The following is a 19,347-nucleotide window of genomic DNA, read 5'->3' on the forward strand; positions in this document are numbered from 1 at the left end:
TGCAGTGCCGCTGTCTGTGTCCTGTGTCGCCACCGCCGCTGCTTCCCTTCTCAGGGAAGGAGAGCACAGCACACCGTGCATTTCTCCTTCCCTTAACTTCCTTGTGACTGAGCCATCTGCCAATCAAAGCTTGCAGGCCAGTTCCTGATTGGCTGCCGGCCTGCAAGCTCTGATTGGCAGACGGGTGGCCCAGTCACAGGGATGCACAGTGAGGGGTAGGAGAGATGCGCAACCCCTCAGGCTCAAAGGGATTCTCGCCGGCAGATAATGGAGGGGGCGGCAGAGTGGTCGAGCCACCCGATTCGCTGCCGTGAGCTTGCGAGTGACGGGTTGGCGACCACTGGTGTAGATGATACAAATTATTTTAAATGAGCATGGCTGTTAAACTCCCAAATTCAGTATTGCGGGAGGACCAGATCCAAAAGTCCGTGGGATACAATTTTCTAAAATGTAGAAATTGATTTAAACGGAACCAAACAATAAAATGTAAACGTCATGTGCTTGTGTGCTGCGGTAGTGAGGGGAGCAATTTGCAGAGTACTTGCAGCTTTGTCCTACTGAAGTTCCCTCAACAAAAAACTGCACAAGTTTCAAATTCTGTTCTGCATTGTTGATTTATAGGCAACACAATCCCAATATAGACACACTCTACTTATATTGGAAAACTGCCTCATTTATTGTTCTTATTGAGCATAATGAGTGTTGCCTGACTACTATGTTGCTCTAGCCTAGCCCTGAGCAAAGTTCACAGCAATCACGAAAGCACATGACAGCCATAAAAAAAAACAATTATTATTTAGAAGCATGTCCAGCCTGCAAATTTTCTGATCAAGAACCAATCTTTAATTATCTTTTATTAAACTTAAGGTGCCCACACATGGTGCGATTATTATTGTGAAATCTCGTGTGCAGCACGAAGCCAGCAGCAGGGACAGCGTTGTCCCTGCTGTAAAGGTGCGTACACACGGGGGAGATATATTGCTCAGTGTCTCCTTTTCATCAGTGACCAGGGAACCTCTGCCAGCGGTGCCGCAGAGGTAATCAGCTGGTCGCAGGAGCAAGCTCCTACGACCAGCAATTAGAATGGGGCTGAAAACGGGAGCGCGCACCCAGCGATTTTTCGCCGGGGCACACTCCCATCACTGGCAATATGGTCGCCAGCGACCATATTTGCAGCGATTATAGCCCATATCGCTGCCGTGTGTACGGGGCATTAGGATAGGACATAGCCAGGCCAGGGCTGGCGATCCGGAACACAGTGGCTTTTATGGGCATTCCTGCATCACCCATGCCGCAATCTGCAATACACAAAAACAGGAGGACAATGCCTGAATGGTACGCTCAGGGCTGCCCTGTCGCACGTCAAGCACTACTTTAATACATTAAACAAGCCATTAAACACACTTTTCCCTTACAATATTGCAGGAAAAGCACTTAATGCTATTTAATACATCTACCCCAATAGAGAAAGTGTAATTATAGCGTATTCTAAATTGCTGTCTTGTGTTAAACACCAAGAGCTTTGGAGTCACTGTCCACAATGTGCAATGGTCACCAAAAACCATCAGCACAAATTGCTAGAGTTGTATGATTTTCATACACCTTTCGGTAGCAGCATATTGCCATGTGTGATTTCTAATGTGTAGAGGTGCTACAGCACGGGTGTCAAACACAAGGCCCGCGGGCCAAATCTGGCTCGCCAGACCTCGTCATGTGGCCCGCGCGAGGAGATAGCATGCAGGGCAGTGTGTCCCAGCTCCTGCCTAGGCCACCTCCTCTCACCCACCCCACCGCGGCCGCCTTACCTGTTCCTCCACTGTCTGCGGCCATGTTCCTGTAGGCACATATGTATGCGGCTACAGAAACATGGCCGCCGGCCTCCACGGCTACGTGGAGGAGGGCCCGGCCGCCTGTTCCCTCTGATGCCCGGCAGTGACAGACACTGGGTGGGGACGTCATGACGATGACGCCACCCATGCGTCTGTAGAGAAGTAGGAGCAGGCAGGGAAGCTGGACCGGGAGTCGGGGACAGTGTGGCCGCAGTAAGCAGTGAAGAAAAGCTGGAAGCCGCAGCAGCTGCAGGACAGACGAAGAAACAGTAAGTGAGGATGAGGATCACACTCACAATAAAATATATATATATATCTGCTGTTTTCTGATGTGTCCCCGTGTATAATAATGCCATGACACCACAGGCTGCTCCTCCTGTATAATCATTTATGTGTCATGGCATTACTTTTATTATATTATACAGGGGGAGCAGTCTGTGGTGTCATGGCATTATTATTATACAGGGGGAGCAGCCTGTGGTGTCATGGCATTCATTTTATATTATACAGGGGGAGCAGCCTGTGGTGTCATGGCATTATAATTATACACGGGGACCTACAGATACAACCGGCCCTTTGAGGGTGACCAAACTGCTGATGCGGTCCCCGATGAATTTGAGTTTGACACCCCTGTGCTACAGGATATGTGAACCAGCATTTCCTGTACTTGATTAAATCTGATCTAATGTGCGCACACATCACTGAAGTCTTAAAACCAAAGATTTATTGATTTATTACGGTATTTATAGCACTCACATATTCTGTGGCCCTTTACAGAGAGATGACTCTAAACCAAATTACACCAAAACACATTTTTTTATTCATTATCAGTCAAAATGATACAACATTAACCACTTGCCTGGCATGGTCATTGTTTGTGCCCAGACCACCAAGTGCTTGATCTGATGTGGTCACAAATGGCCACACATGTTTTCCTCAGCTTTCCCCTGAGCCTGCCTCCCTCCCGTTTCAGTGCATGTCCTTGTGTTCTAATACTTCCCTTCATTTGAAGACTGTTTCCCTCCTGGACCTTGTTATAGCCCCAGTTATAGGCATTATTTAGGTGTATGGGTTGTTAGGTCGACAGTAAAAATGTCCACACATGAGGTCAACATGAGAGTTTCAGGATTTTTGGTGTCTATGTTGGTTCAGTTCATCATGGACACTGTTTAAGTGTCCTGCACCTGTGCACCCTGCTTCGGGCACAGTACCTCTGTCCGCTCGGCACATTATTATAGTCTTCCTCTATGCCCACTGCAATGGTAAAGTATGAACGAGTCCGTTTTTGTTTTATGTCGACCTAATGCATGTCAACCCTTTTCATGTGTCGACATATTGACTTGACCAATGACTGGATACCATCATTTAGTAAGGAGGATAATTCAATGCGGAGTACGAACTGGTGTGAGTTTGAATGGTTTTCAATTAATTAAAAACATTAACCTGGGACTTCACTTTTACAGCACACAGGTCTCTGTGGATGCATGCCATGCATCGATCAAAGGAGATTGCTTGGAACCTTTAAAAAGAAAAAGGCATTTAATATTGTGGAAAATCACAAAGAACCCCAGGGCTCTCATGACCTGACTAATGTTGGAGGAACACTGAAGAATAGTATGCACGGAAGAATAGTAAATGGGAAGCCATTACTGTCTAAGGAGATTGCTGCTTATATAAAGTATGTTTGATCATGAATGAGCCAGAAGACTACTAGAACCATATTTTCTGATTGGATAGGTCCAAAACAGAACTTTTTTCTTAAGTAATAATTCTTTCACATTGAGCCATTGACCCGGAATAAACCTAGGACATTTGTCAGTCAACTCAGATTATGTGTCCTGGGTACCATTACCGGTCTTGTGCTGGAAATAGCATGGTGTCAAAAATGTAAAAAAAACTGGATTGTGGTTACTCAACTGTGTTTGGTTTTAAAGATGGTGGAGCAGAAGTGCTGAGTGATGTTATCTTCAAGTGGCATAGCACGCATGGCAAATTGGCTGGACTCTGAACTGAGAAAGCTTCCGAGGGAGAATAGGAGATAAAAAAAAAGCAAATTAAAGGCACATTGAAAGACGCACATTGTTTGGCAACTCAGCCCTATCCAATGCCATTTCCTCGGTTTCTTCAAGCTGTAACAGAATGTAATCCCTAAAAGAAGCAGCAGCTGTGACTCTCCCTCCTTATAAAGACTGAATATAGAAAAATATTCCTCTATTAAAGAAGACAAACGGAGTAGAAGTATGTAATAAGCAGTAGACCAGTGGTAGCCAACCCTAGCCCTCGAGAGCTACCAACAGTTCACATTTTCCAGACAACCTAGCTGCTGCACAGCTGCACTCATTAATCACTGACACATTTTAAAAGATCCACAGGTGGAGCTAATTAGCTCACTTGTGATTCTGTTAGACCTGCAAAACATGCACTGTTGGTAGCTCTCGAGGACTAGGGTTGGCTACCCCAGCAGTAGACCATAGTAGTATGTAATGGCAGTAGACAATTATGCAACTTCTCGGAGGTAGAAGTTGCATAAGATATCCCTTGAACTGCTGGCAGCTTCCCAGGCGGTAGGATGCGATGTATCCATGGGCCTTATTCTAGTTCACTCTGACAAAATCCTTCTTAGATGGACAAAACCATGTGCACTGCAGGGGGGCAGATGTAAAATGTGGAGAGAGAATTAGATTTGGGTGGGTTATTTTGTTTCTGTGCAGGGTAAATACTGGCTGCTTTATTTTTACACTGCAATATAGATCTCACTTTCAAGTAAAACCCCACCCAAATCTAACTCTCTCTGCACAAGTAACATCTGCGCCACCTGCAGTGCACATGGTTTTGTCCATCTAAGAAGGATTTTGTCAGAAAGAGTGAACTAGAATAAGGTCCCATGTATCATGTGCGATCCCAGTAAGGCCTGAGGGATTCTAAAAATCTATAGTACAGGCCTTGTGATCTCCAGCTCTGATCCATTGAGGGATCGTACATCGGTTTGGAATTGGAGCTAAAACACGTGATGTGACATTTTTCATCCGATTTCTCAGGCCGATGCATCAGAATTGGAGGATGAGTGCATAAATCGCACTAGTGTATGTGACAGCAACTGTTCTGGCCAGTTACTTTTCATTTTGAAGGAATTGAAATGGACATGGGCTTATGGGTAAAGTGTCAGATTCTATAGCCAGAGTGAGGCTGCAGGAAAGGGATCAGAAGCTCTCTCTCCTACAAACCTCAATAGGATTACCACTGAATATAGTTTAAATAGAAGGGACCAAACTCCAATTTTGTTTTTATAAATGCCTTTTTTAATAATTGCGCATAAATGATTTCTGCAAACTTAAGCCTATATTTATAAATGTTAATGATGTCAGCAATTAGAAAAAAAAGTCAGAACCCTTTGTCCTCTCTACAAAACAATTGAATATTTACCTAATCATTGCTGGTCAGTTGGCTGAGATGATGCTACAGTGTGTATGAGTTCAGTACTATGAGGTTGCTCTCCCTCATAGGTCACTGCAGCTAGTGGAGTGTCAGACAGTACCGGCTACGCTACATTCCACTGAGGCAGAAACTGCTATTTTTAGTCTTTCACGTGCAATATGTGCCGTCAGTGGAACATTGTGGGTACTTTTTAGCATCACACCTAATGGGAAGGGATCACAAGAGTCGAGCGGGCGAGGGGGGATGCAAATAGGTGGCGCGGAGATCCGGGAGCTGGGCTGCAAGAGAGGCGGCAAGGGGGGACGATGGGGGAGCCAGGAGTCTGGTGAAGAGGACGCAAATAGGAGAGCTCTCAGCCAATCAGTGGATGCCAATTCATTTGTATGGGGATTTTTTATTTTATTTTTAATAAGCCCCACTCCCCCACCACCTATTTGGCCCCCCACTCCTGTTTGGCTCTTGCCATTGCATTTGATATATCACATGTAAAAAATAGCACATCCCCCTTACTAAACCCTCCCCCTTTTTACCCATGTTTAGTACTATCAGCAGTGCAATTCTGAGGTGTTTTGTTCCTGACATTTATTGTATGAGAGATATTGCTCCACATAATACAATTACGATGATATCTGCTGCAGGGCTTCCATTGAGGGCTCACATGCTATAATGCAATTGTTTATTTGATGTGTTGTACCACACAATGAGCTTTTGATTATCCAACCTAAAATACAATGCCCTATAATTGCAATTACGTTTATGTTTTCACTGCTGATTAAGCCACGTAACTGAAATACTTGTTACCTGCTGTATTGACTTAGGTGATATTGTCTCTATTTGTGAAACTTGTCTTTGAAAAACCCAATAAATCTATTTAAAAAAAAAAATGGCACATCAAGTGCCCAAATGTATCTGACCTGTCCCAGGGAGCTGCAAGTCAGCATAATGTATGGGGGCCTTTACACTGTAATTTATACCCCTTTCAAACCAGCCTAAATTCCCGGGAACAACAGCGCTGGTGTGTAAGGTTCCTGGGCCAAAATCCTGCTGTTCCCGAAGTTCAACGTGTGGACCTGGCCGGTGTGAAAGGGGTAGGGGGTACTCACCAAGGTTACCGGTCCTCGGTGTGCTGTCAGGTCTGGGAGCCACACACGTGTCGGGCAAAGATGACAGGACAGGCAGCGTATGTCGATGATGCAGATATCTGGTGCTCTCACTGCAGCCAGAGAGCCGTGTCCTTTGCGCCCGCCGTCTGACCTGTCATCTGCGCCAGCCGTCTGTGTGGATCCCCGGCCTGCACCGAGGACCAACAACCCAGGTTGAGTACTGCCCGCCGCCATCCCACCTCCTGCCCACCGCGATCCCACCTCCTTCCCACACCTGAAAATGCAGGGACTTTTCTGGTGTGAAAGGGGCCAACCCGGGAATGCCCCGACATGATCCCTGGACCGTATTTTCTGGTGTGAAAGGGGTATTATATTTCAGTTTGAACACACCCCTCCTAAATCGAAGTCTCTCTGCACATCCCCTGCAGTTACATGGTTTTAAACAGGGGCGGATTGGCCTGCCGGGAAACCGGGTATTTTCCCGGTGGGCCGGGTCATTTAAGTTATAATGCGGCCGCTCACCCTCCCTGCTGGGCCGCGGGTTTGCACAAACGCGATATACCAGCGCGTATATTATTCTAAATTTGGAAAAATTGGTTTTAAGATCCAGAAACAGTACACAGCGCTAAAATTAAAACTAATTACAAATATATCGTGAAAATAAAGTGAACAAAATCAATGTGCACAAGTATAAGGTCAAGAGTACTTCCCTTTCATATGTCTCAATAGGAGGGAGGTAAGAGTATCGGTCCCTTGAAGGAATTCTTTTAAAGTGTGAGATCCGTGCGTTTTCGTATGTCTCTCAAAGAGGGCATAAAATTAAGAAAATATACATTGTGTAAACAAATAAAATTCAATATAAATGAATAATAAAGTTCAAGGTATGACAGAGGAAATTGGTTTTCTCCCGACTTCTATATTTTGTCACGAAGTTTACTTCAGGGGCGTACTCACTTAAATGTTATATATTTTAATCCCATAAAGGTATATTTTTAAAAACACACTTTTATTTGCTGACAGGAAGGATAGATAAGCGTACCCCCACTCACTGGTTACTCGGTGGGTTAAATCTCATCAAGGTATCTTTCGTGAAGGTTATCCCAAAATTATATATCAGGTGAATGAATATATATTGGCGTACCCCCACTCACATCCAAGATGGTGGATGAAAGCACATCAAGGTATCTTTTATGTGTAATTCAAGGTAGAGGTCTTAAAGAGGATAGCGTACCACACTCACGGTGTTTTAGACTGGAGCCAGACGCATCAAGGTTTCTATGTAATATCAAAAAGGGTCTTTGTATTTATTTCCACAGAAATTCTCTCAATGTGGATGTTGGTAACCCCAGGAAAACAAGGAGAAAAATGATGGGTCGACTGGAAAATTTTAATTTTCAAAAAGTCCATAGTTGGACTAAAAATACGTACAATGCAAATACATATATACAAAAAAAGATAAAAACATTTGGGTAAAAAATGATTGTATAAAAATAAAAAAGAGCAAAGGCAAAAAGGACCAGGTGACCCAAGAGGCAACGTAAGGGCATCAACACAGTCACAAAAAATAGGTGTTAAAGGTCCGGACAAAGAGAAGGGTTAAGGTTAAAACTCCAGTCACGCACAAAATTTGTTTTGTATTATTCTAAATTTGTCACAGCAGGGATGCACTGTGCTGCAGCTGAGACTGAGAGCCGATAGTGAGCCAATCACTGGAGTGGCCGACAGCAGACAATCATGAGCCAGCCTCCGCACCCTGCACATTTTTAACATAGCTGAAGCCGAGCACAGGTTTGTTTCACAGACTTCTCCGCCACCCCCCGCCATGCCGTGTAAGTACAGTCGGCTGCGAGAGCGGTGGATGGGGTACGACTGGATGCGCCTGTAACAGCTGACAGACGCTCTTAGCAGGAGATATGAGCGGGCTGTCAGCGTGGCAGGGGACTGGATGTTGCTGGAAGAGCTGACACACTGCTCAACTCAGAGCAGCGTGTCAGCTATTCCAGCGGCATCTCATCCCCCACAGCTCAGACAGCCCTCTCACCTACTCTGCTGAGCTGCATGTCAGCTTTTCTAGCCCCCTGGACAACTAGCATGAATTGCCCCCTGGGCAGAGAGCATAAATTGTCCCCTGGGCAACAAGCATGAATTGCCCCCTGGACAGAGAGCATAAAATGCCCCCTGGGCAACCAAAATGAAATGCCCCCTGGACAGAGAGCAAGACATGCCCCCCTGTGGCAACCAGTTTGTAACTCCTGCAACGAGCATGTAGGTAAGCAGCACTTATGTGGTTTAATATGTACTGGGCATAACGGTGTGTGCTATAATGTGTACTGGGCATAACGGTGTGTACCATAATGTGTACTGGGCATAACAGTGTGTGCCATAATATGTACTGGGCATAATGGTGTGTGCTATAATGTGTACTGGGCATAACGGTGTGTACCATAATGTGTACTGGGCATAACGGTGTGTGCCATTATATGTACTGGGCATAACGGTGTGTGCCATAATGTGTACTGGGCATAACGGTGTGTGCCATTATATGTACTGGGCATAACGGTGCGTGCCATAATGTGTACTGGGCATAACGGTGTGTGCCATAATGTGTACTGGGCATAACGGTGTGTGCCATAATATGTACTGGGCATAACGGTGTGTGCCATTATATGTACTGGGCATAACGGTGCGTGCCATAATGTGTACTGGGCATAACGGTGTGTGCCATAATGTGTACTGGGCATAACGGTGTGTGCCATAATATGTACTGGGCATAACGGTGTGCGCCATAATGTGTACTGGGCATAATGGTGTGTGCCATAATGTGTACTGGGCATAACGGTGTGTGCCATAATGTGTACTGGGCATAACGGTGTGTGCCATAATGTGTACTGGGCATTATGCTGTGTGCTGTAATGTGATTTGGTACTATTATGTGGCTAAACCCCTTCCATACAAAGCCATACCCTAAATTCCCGTTGGGTCAAGTAGGGGGGGGGGGGCAGTTGGGAGACCCCCTGTCACACCCCTGTCTCTATCTCCCCAGCCCCACAGGCTGCAGAATAGACGCTGTGCGTAGGAATGCTAATCCCAGGGCATTTTTTCAATCCCGGATTGGGGATTGAAAAATGCTCAATCCCGGGATTCCCGGGATTGGCCTCCCTGATAAACCCCCCCAAAACTGCACGGCCGCACTTCACTGAAAGGCAGACCACAGCACCATTTCTCACTACCCCCCCCCCCCTGCCCTGCTCTGCACTGTCACTTACACGGTGTTGACAGGCAGTAGCAGGACCATCATCTCCGACAGGCGCTCGGCTTGGAGCAGCACGGCGGGTTGCTGGTAGCTTCACTGCAGGCGGGCGAGCGGCCCTCTAGGAGCAGCACAGCGGGAGGGCAGCTGCATGTATTTTACAAGCGGGTACTAATCCCACAATCCCGGGATTGGATGGCTTGATCCCGGGATTAAAATCCCGTCGTTTTTAAGACAAAATCCCGGGATCCCGCCGATCCCGGGATTGGCCTCCCTAGCTGTGCGCATGCGCCTATTCTGCAGCCTGAGGGGCTGGGGACATAGCCAGCAGCTCAGAGAGCCACTAGCCATGCCCCCACAGCGGTGAAAATGGGGCATGGCCTTGGTGAAATAGGCCACGCCCCATGTCACCAGACCGCGCCCCCCCCCCCCAAAAAAAAAAAAAAAAAATCGGGCGCGCCAAAGGGTCCCCCACCACACCCCATTGGGGCTGCTTTAAGTTATTTCCCGGGCTGGTTTGAATTCCCAATCCGCCCCTGGTTTTAAACAATGGGTTTGCATTTGCGATTATCTCTGAACCTCTGAAACCTAATATACATAGCATATAGAACATACAGCAAGAGAGACACAAAGTTGGTACTTCTGGGAAAATTGAGACATGAAAATTCTGCAATAGAATTGTGCAGCAGAATAATGCTAAGTTTATGAAAACAAAACAATTACAAAATCCTGACATATAATGCCATGGGAGAAAGACACCATATCTGTAAGCTGTGATGTAATACTGAGAGGCTTCCATAAGTAACAAGACTATGATAAGGTATCATTGGATACTGATATTCCTTCACATGTCAGCTTCAAGCTTCATATTACAGTGACGTGGTGGCTTTCATGTTTCCACAAAGAGAAATGACTTGTATGTAATTTATAATTATGGAGCCCTTCTTCAACATTTAAGGGTCGGGCTCCTTAAAACTTCTGTATATGCCAATGTCACCTTGGAAGAAATTGTTTTGGGTAATTGCAATTTAGTGTGTTTTCTCCATTTACATGATCAGGAAATCTCAGAATAATTATGATTAAACCCGCTTTTATGGACAACTAGACGGCTATGGCATATCTTGAGCAATAAAGCTGGTCTCAATGCATTTTATTCTCTCCATCTCCCAATGCTTTGAAACCCCAACTTCCTTGATGGCACGGCTGTTCACCCCTTCATGTTATGGTGTGTGGCATGTGTTCATACTTTGAAAACTTTAGTCTCAATTGATAATGAACGCCCTTTGACCTTTGCAGAAATTACAGCCAGTTACGCAATGCTGGCACCTTATTCTATGGCATTTATACAGGCTCGCTTTTATATATCATGCATTACAAAGAATGTTTAAGTTAGATTGGCATAATACTCTGGACACTTTATTGACATATCCAGTGCCTCACCGTCAAGCAATCTCAATTCATTATAACTTTTTAAGACCTATATTGGATAATGCAAAAATTTCAAGCGGTATGTCTAATTGGTAGTAACACTTTCTGTCCTTGACATTACCCACTCTAGAAAAAGGCTTGGCGTTCTCTAGGAGAACCTTGCCAGCCAATATGTAATTTGCTGAATAGGTACTTATGTAGTATCTGGGCGCCCGATTTTGAAATCGGGTCGGGACGATCGCATCCGACCAAATCGCATGCGATGCGATGCGATGGACCCGATTTTCCATAGGATTCAATGTAAAAATGGTCTTGTTCATTTCCCTACTATCCAAGTGGGCATGGAGTTGGATATAAACCTGTGGCGAGCGAAGCGAGGCGAGCGCAGCGAGCCCCGCGCGGGGGCGCGGACTATTTTGGTGACATGGAATACATTTTAAATAATCTGCGTCCCCTCGCCTCGCTACGCTCGCCACAGGTTTATATCCAACTCCATGCCCACTTGGATAGTAGGGAAATGAACAAGACCATTTTTAGAATGAATCCTATGGAAAATCGGGTCCATCGCATCGCATCTGATTTTATGCCTTAAGTTAAGGCATACAATCAAAAAATCGGGCGCCCAGATACTACATAAGTACCGCTGAATAACACGGGTATTTCTTCTGTGTGAAAGGGTCAACATGGGTCATAAATCCCGTGTCCTCGACCCTGGTCAATTCCAGGGTCGGAGACATGGGATTTACGACACGGGTGTGCCCTTTCACACAGAAAAAGGACCCGTGTTATTCACGAAATTACCGGGTGTAACTGCTTCACCTGGTAACTTCGTTTTCTGTCTGAAAGGGGTATAAGCCACCTCTGCCCCCAAGAAGAGGACTCATTCCATCCAATCAGAGGCGGCTACAGTGCCGACCAAGTAATGCAGTGGTGATCACACAGCATATATATATTATATACATGATCATGCATGTAATATATGTGTTCAATTGATCTCCTGGAGATTGCCAGCACTGTCTGCATTGGGCACCGCACGTTGCCCGGTAATCAGCATAAACCAAAGAAGTGTTAAGCCCGGCCCCTGAACTCCTATTGACCGGGTTCATGCTTAACCCTGCACAAGCTTATGCGGATTCTCGGCCAACACTGGCGATCCCTGGGGGGATCGATCTAGCACGTATATTACATGCAGGCCACCAAGAAGTATGGCAGGCCCTGGGAAAAAATTTTGCGGAAAAAAGTGAAAACACAATAAATCAGTCATGGGAGGAGTGTTACCAACTCCCACTGCTCAGCAGCACAGCACACACCTACAGTATGTGCTGTGCTGACAGGCTCAAACCCCTGCGCTCTCTCTCCCTCCTACTCTCTCCCTCCCCCAGCCCCCTCTCTATTCAGGTTACGGTCATTAGGTCTACAACAACTAGGTCGACAAGCATTGGGTCGACACCACTAGGTCGACATGCAGCAAGGTCGACATGGTCCATGGGAGAGGATAGAGCATTAGATATAGGTGGGGCAGGTGGAGAGAGCACAGAAGAGAGTAGAGATACAGGTATGTGGGGAGTGAAAAACAGAATAGAGGGGTGTGGATCGTTTGGTCTATAACAAATAGGTCGATACCACTATGTCGACATGCAGCAAGGTCGACATGGGTCAAGGTCAACATGACATTAGGTCGACACAAGCATTAGGTCGACATGGGCTAGGTCGACAGTCAAAAGGTCCACATGGGGTTTTTCACAGTTTTTTGAGCCGACGTGCCAACAGGCGGTATTTCATGCCTTACCATCCACTAGGGCAGGGCTGGGCAATTGCGGCCCTCCAGATGTTGATGAACTACACATCCCAGAATGCTTTGCATTCGTTTTGCTATGTGGCCATGCTGAAACTGATGCAAGGCATGCTGGGATGTGTAGTTCATCAACATCTGGAGGGCTGCATTTGACCAGCCCTGCACTAGGGCGTGGGGGGAGAATAAAATAGTGTGCCCAAAGCATTGCGAGCGAAGCAAACGATGCAGTGCACTTTAAACTGTGTCCATGTCGACATGTCAACATTCGGGTAAAAAAACAGTGAAAAACCCCATGTCGACCTTTTGAATGTTGACCTAGCCCATGTCGACCTAATGCTCATGTCGACATAATGTCATGTTGACCTTGACCCATGTCGACATTGCTGCGTGTCGATATAGTGGTGTCGACCTATTTGGTATAGACCAAACGATCCACACCCCTCTATTCTGTTTTTCACTCCCCACATACCTGTATCTCTACTCTCTTCTGTGCTCTCTCCACCTGCCCCACCTATATCTAACGCTCTATCCTCTCCCTCCTGTCTCCTCTTTCTTTCTATCTACCCCCATCTCTCTCTTTCCCCCAGCCCCCCTCACGCCTAATAGGGGGGGGGGGGGGGCACAAAAAAGTTGTGCCTTGTGGTGACCTGACCCCTAAATACGCACTTGCATGTATATTTGCTGTGTGTTTCCCCCCTGGCCCAGTGGCATCATGGGGGAGTTACTTTTTACTCTTTTGGAGGGGCCCGGGGCCTGCTCCCCTGTCCGTAGTTGCAGGGAGCTGGGCAGTGTGGAGAGAGATGACAGGCTGCCGCCCAGTACAGTCTCCCCCCAGCTCAGCGCACACTGCTCAATGCTGAAATTGATCGAGAAACTAATTAATCCACCTCTGCTCAAGCATGGATATTTTTAAAACCTGGCCTCTAATGCAAGAGCATACCTCCCAACTTTGATGGAGCTGGGGCGAAATTTCGGGGGGGGGGGGGGGGGGGGGGGGAGGAGACGGACGACTCCCAATAGCCCCCCCTCACCGCGGGACACTGCCGGCTGCGGGTGGGACAGCGGGACAGGCCCTGATAATCGGGACTGTCCTGCTAAAACCGGGACTGTTGGGAGGTATGCAAGAGTTTGGGAAATTCTGCTCTATGGAGACAAATTTGAAGTCAGCGAAGGTGTACACTGGAGCCCACTGCAAGCCAGGATGTACTTGGATACTTTGCTGAACTTATTGCAACAATTGCAACCACTAGTTGCACCTTACTACTGGTAGGATGTATGGGGGAGGTTTGTGAATGATAGCGGATGGTGGTCGGTGCGCCGGGAGCCGCTCAGATGAGAGCTTCTCCATTTGTAGTTCGCTATGTCGTCTTGCGTGTACACTCAATATTGTTAAGGATGCATGCTCCTGCACATCGTTAACAATGATTGATTCTACTGCACATGCTGATCAATTTGGCTACATAGCCAAATGACCTGCATGTTCAGGGGGTCCCGGCAGTCAATATCGTTCAGTGTGTACACACAGTATCGGCCACGAGGTTAACTATATTGGCTGCAGACAGGTCAGCTGCGGGTCCTCTACTGTGTATGGCACTTAAGATAACAAGGTTCAGCTGGGAGGTGGGATGGACATCAGAATTGCGATGTTACCGGCCATCAATGTTTTTGTTTCAATAACAACATTGTTCGCATTCAGTCAGCATTCTGGTTCTTCCCCATCTTTGACAAAAGTATATGACATCAACCATAAACCACTGATTATGATGAATCATCAATGGTCAATAACCATGCCTACTCTGATTACATATCTACCAACATGACCTATTCTAGAAGGGACAAAATGCTTTGTTCTACCTTAACTGTATTGTCATTACCTTTTTTGAATTAGTTAATGAATAATAAAGATGTTTACCCACAGGTGAGGTGACAATAAATTGCTCTGCTCCTGAACGTCACACTTAAGCCCCATACACACTAATACCCCTACAAAAATCCTGGTATTTGCACGTGCACGCGAATAATCCCGGGACTATGGTATATCTGAACGGCTCTACACAGAATTTTAGTGGACTAAAATCCTGGATCCTGCACACCTGCAATGGACCTGGGATTTAAAAAACCCAGGATTGTACTGGGTTTAAAATCCCGGGTAGTATATCTGAAAGGGTTATTAATGAGTCCCCGCCGATGCCGATATTGGCGGTGATGGGGATCCGGCAGGTCCCCATGGCGCACTTGCCATTGCTTAGGGAAGGGAAGGAGGTGACATCAAGGGAGAGCGACTGTCATGCTACGGATGCTGCATGACCATCGTCAATGAGGACTCCCTTGTCTGAACATGTTCAGATGAGTGAGTTGTTAACGACGCCTGGGAGTGCACATCATTAGCGATGTTAAGGTTACACTAGGGATGGTCAACGACCATTCAAAATTATCGATGATTTATGGCCGATGTCAAATAGTTTTGCCATCAATGGGAGAGAACCAGATGGTTTCCCTCTATCGATGGCACATTTTTTTTTTAAAGTGATGGGGAACGGAGCATAGCTCCACCCCCAACACCCCCACGTTTTGATTGGCCCACAGGCCCATCAGTCAAACACAATGGATGGCCATTGATCGGTAAGCATTTTTTTGCATAATTGCATAATTTAGCACTATTGATGGCTAGTTGCACTATTGCCATCAATGGCAACCATCGATGGCAATGGCAACAATGGCCATCCCTAGTTTAGACGCCAGTTGATATTTTTTACAATATTGCACACAAAGCCCTTTCTCAGCGATATTGTTCACAATAGTGCCTAATGTGTATGGGGCTTTGAGTAACAATTGCAGTTTCCTATGCTGTAATCATATATTGTAATGCATACAATGTCCCTCTCCAGGAGGGACACATTACTCTGTTTCTGGACTTCCCTTAAAATGTATGATTGCCATCACCTGTTTAACACAGGTTAATTGATAAGAAAGGTGCTTCAACACAGGTAATGGCAATCATTAATTTAGGGAGAAGTCCAGAAACAGAGCAATGTGTCCCTCCTGGAGAGGGTCATGTTGGGGAGGTACGGTAATGTGAGAAGTGCAGGAGCAGAGCATGTGTGTCTGATGTAAGGGGTCATGCTGCAGGGCATGACTGTGCAGTGTGCACTCACTGTGTGACATCATTAGTCACACAATTTCTCAATCCATACAACAAACACACAACGCTGTTCCAGTCACACCCCGCTGTCAATGTATTTATAGGGAAGACCTCTATGGTTGGCTAGCGACTCTGTCACTCCTATAAGTCCCGCCCCACTGCGGAAGATCTCCCGGAAGTGTCCTGATGCTTTTAGCAGCCAGGTGCACGTCTCTAGGTAAGAAGTGACGGTGTCGTCATGTCGGCCTGCGGCTCCCTCACTGCCCTGACAGTGGCGGCCAGTGCGGGGGTACTGACTGCAGCTCTGCTGTACTGTCTACAGGAAGCAGGTACTTCCGGGGACGCTGCTGCTGCGGCCGCCAGTCACTGCCTGTACCAGTGGTGCTCCTCACGTGTACTGTTATAGCACCAATTGTACATAGTTGCTGTGAGACCAGTGCAAACATATTCTATTTCTAATTTTCCCCTTACACCACCAATGATTTGATAGTTTCAAATTTTTATTTCTTAGCATTGCCTATGAATAATAATGCAAGTAATTATTTTAGCACCACACAGATTTGAATCAAAGGGATGGCGAGATGACACAGGATACATATGATATCCTGGCGGTGGGCATGCTAGCAGTCAAAACAGGGACTATGTTAAAACCGGACCCGGACTACACTCCGGAACGCCGGACAGGACATCAAGATCTGCAGTCTGGAGCTTGTAGGGTCCGGTCCGGGGGTTGTCCTGCCCGGGGGGTGTCTTGTCTGGGGAGGGGGGGGGGGGGGGGGGGGGTTTGGGGGTCCAGTGATAGCTATCACCAGGGACATGATGGGGGAGGGGAGATTACAGCCTCCCCGGGTGGTCCGGTCCATCCGGTTTTTGCTACATGCACGGACCATACAGGGAGGCTTTATTCTACCCCTCCTTCTCTACCTGGTGACAGGTGTGACAGGCAGCCCCCCCGGACAGGACACCCCCCCCCCCGGACCGGAGGCTACAAAATGCAGAGTTTGATGTCCGGTCTGGCGGTTTTGTCCTGGTCCGGTTTTCACCCATACCCGTCAAAACACATCCTGAAACATGGAATCCTAATATGGTCCTTATAAGTAACTCAACCCTCTCCCCCCTAACTGTCCTTGCTTGCAGCTTAACTGTAAATATCATGACCCCAATGCTCCCTGCTAATGCCTAATCCTTACCCCACTATGACAAATTGTACCAAAATAATGGAAGACAAAAGATAGTATGTCAGTCATCCAAGGTGTCTTAGTTGATTGCATAATAACCATTTTGTTTATAAATGTACAGGGGGATTTCAAATGTTTGAATCTGGAAGGCACATGGCCTGAGAGCATTTAATATGTAGTTGTCTACTGTGTCCTTTGTAGGGATTCAGTATGAGATCCCGGCGTTCAAAATCCCGACGCCGAAATCCCGACAAGGGGGGGGTCGTGGCTCTCCCCCCCCTTGCGGGCTCGCCACGCAGCGGGCCCGGTGCCTCGCTACGCTCGGCACGCTAATTTATTCTCCCTCCAGGGGTGTCGTGGACACCCACGGAGGGAGAAAGTGTCGGGATTCTGAACGCCGGGATTTAAACTGCATCCCCTTTGTAGTACCCCAGTTTACTCTCTCTCTCTCTCTCTCTATATATATATATATATATATATATATATATATATATATATATATATATATATATATATATATATATATATATATAGCACTGGGGTGCAAATCTTAGGCTGCAGTCTGGAGGGGGTTCCAGCCAAATATAGTAGAAAGTCCAATAAAGAGCACTCACCAGATCTCCAGCTGAATTGCTATTAAAAGGTTTAATACATCACCAAACTTTCAAAGCATAGTGTCTATAGACGTTTCGAGCCTCCCTGGGCCCTTTGTCAAGACCAGGTTACAGATGGTTCACAGCATCAGGATGTCTGATAAATATATATATATTCTCAGATTTTGTATATCCCAATCCTATCCCTGTTTCAGTTTGTATACCAATGGTAAGTGGTTAGGCTGTGAGGGGGAAGTCACGTGTAGGGTTCAGATATTTACCGGGATCTGTTGGGATTTTGACTATCAGCTTTTTCCCATCTGGATGCCTATTTAAAAATGTCTAAACCACTGGATATATGGATTTTATTCCTCTAAAAATGGTTTGTAGGGAGAATATGGTCTACAATGGGCAGATTGTAGACCATATATCTTGTTATTTAAAATGGTATACATCAGTATGGATCTGCAAAGTTTGGAAAAGGTTAACAAAAAACAGGCAAATTTAATATTGAGACTAGTTAAACCTCAACCACATTAAAGAAATGTGGGGAAAATATGTAGTATCAACTATATGTCCAGCAAAACTATTACTTTGTTAATTTTATAGGTCTAACGTTATTGTCCCTCACGCTGCATATTTGGCAGGCATGAACCCGGTAATTAGGTGCGATCTGAAAGTGCTGTGTTCATGAAACTAGTTAAGTGCTTTACAGTTAAAGCTTACCAAGCATGATTTGGCAGTACAGATTGTGTAATTGTTACTTACAACTCTGAGGTCATGGGTTTGATTCCTGACACCGACTTAACCTGGAATTTGTATACTCTGACCCGTGGTTGCTTGGGTTTCCTCTAACAATTTACAAATATACTGGTAGGTTCAATGGCACCTGACGAAAAAATAACCCTAGTGCAGGGGTTCTCAAACTTTTTTGCTCTGGGACCCCGTCAGACAATAAAAATAATTACAGGACCCCAGCAAGTTACCACAGAATGGTCGCCACATGTGTGGTCAGTGAATTGAAGTACTCGCTATTGTGACAGGGAGGCAGTGGGTAATATGGGGATGGGAAAGGGGGAAGCAGAGGGTGTTTACTTAATGAGTTATCCCTCTTCCCCCTTCCACAGACACATTAATCTGATGGTCAGCGAAATGGAGTCGTGACCCCATTCTGAGGTGGTCGGGACCCACAGTTTGAGAACCACTGCCCTAGTGTATAAAGGCCCCCATACACTGGGCAATGTACCTGCAATATGGGCTCTTTTCCTGTGATTGCAGTAATTAGTCACTGGAAAAGATTCCAAATTGCAGGTGACTGACAGTCCAATGTAATTTGCTGTCCTATGCCCATTGCATGCACCCTCGGAGTCGCCCCGGCTAGAGAAGCAATCTGTGGAATTGCATGCGATATATCACATGAAAAAAGTACTGCCTGGGAAGGCTCAAGTCGCCACAATGTATGGGGGCCTTTATTTTGTAAATGTGTTAGTACACTGAAACTCAGGAAGGCGGGTGATGTCAACATGTACAGAGCGAGCGGTCATATGGTATGGCTCCTATTCCTATTGTCTATTTCCGGCGCAGCAGTCCCGTG

General features: G+C 46.3%; 1 protein-coding gene and 1 long non-coding RNA gene across 4 annotated transcripts in view; one reads left to right on the forward strand and one right to left on the reverse strand.

Moving 5' to 3' along the window:
- Positions 1–2,586: 2,586 nt before the first annotated feature.
- Positions 2,587–19,347, reverse strand: part of LOC146057445 (uncharacterized) — a 31,848-nt gene continuing 15,087 nt past the window's right edge. The window contains exons 3-4 of one of the 2 annotated variants that reach the window (XR_014469724.1): positions 3,747–3,847; positions 2,587–3,348 (exon numbers count right to left, since the gene is read on the reverse strand). This is a non-coding gene — a long non-coding RNA (uncharacterized LOC146057445). Of the gene's footprint in view, positions 3,848–19,347 lie in introns of both variants that reach the window. The other variant, XR_014469723.1, reaches the window with a different exon arrangement.
- Positions 16,083–19,347, forward strand: part of NAXD (NAD(P)HX dehydratase) — a 74,117-nt gene continuing 70,852 nt past the window's right edge. Inside the window, exon 1 of one of the 2 annotated variants that reach the window (XM_083168678.1) lies at positions 16,083–16,199. In XM_083168678.1, the coding sequence (XP_083024804.1) occupies positions 16,169–16,199 (31 nt within the window). In that variant the 5' untranslated portion in view covers positions 16,083–16,168. Of the gene's footprint in view, positions 16,312–19,347 lie in introns of both variants that reach the window. The other variant, XM_083168677.1, reaches the window with a different exon arrangement.

Source organism: Crinia signifera, chromosome 2 (genome assembly GCF_055691185.1).
Source record: "Crinia signifera chromosome 2, ASM5569118v1, whole genome shotgun sequence".
Lineage (NCBI taxonomy): Eukaryota > Metazoa > Chordata > Amphibia > Anura > Myobatrachidae > Crinia > Crinia signifera.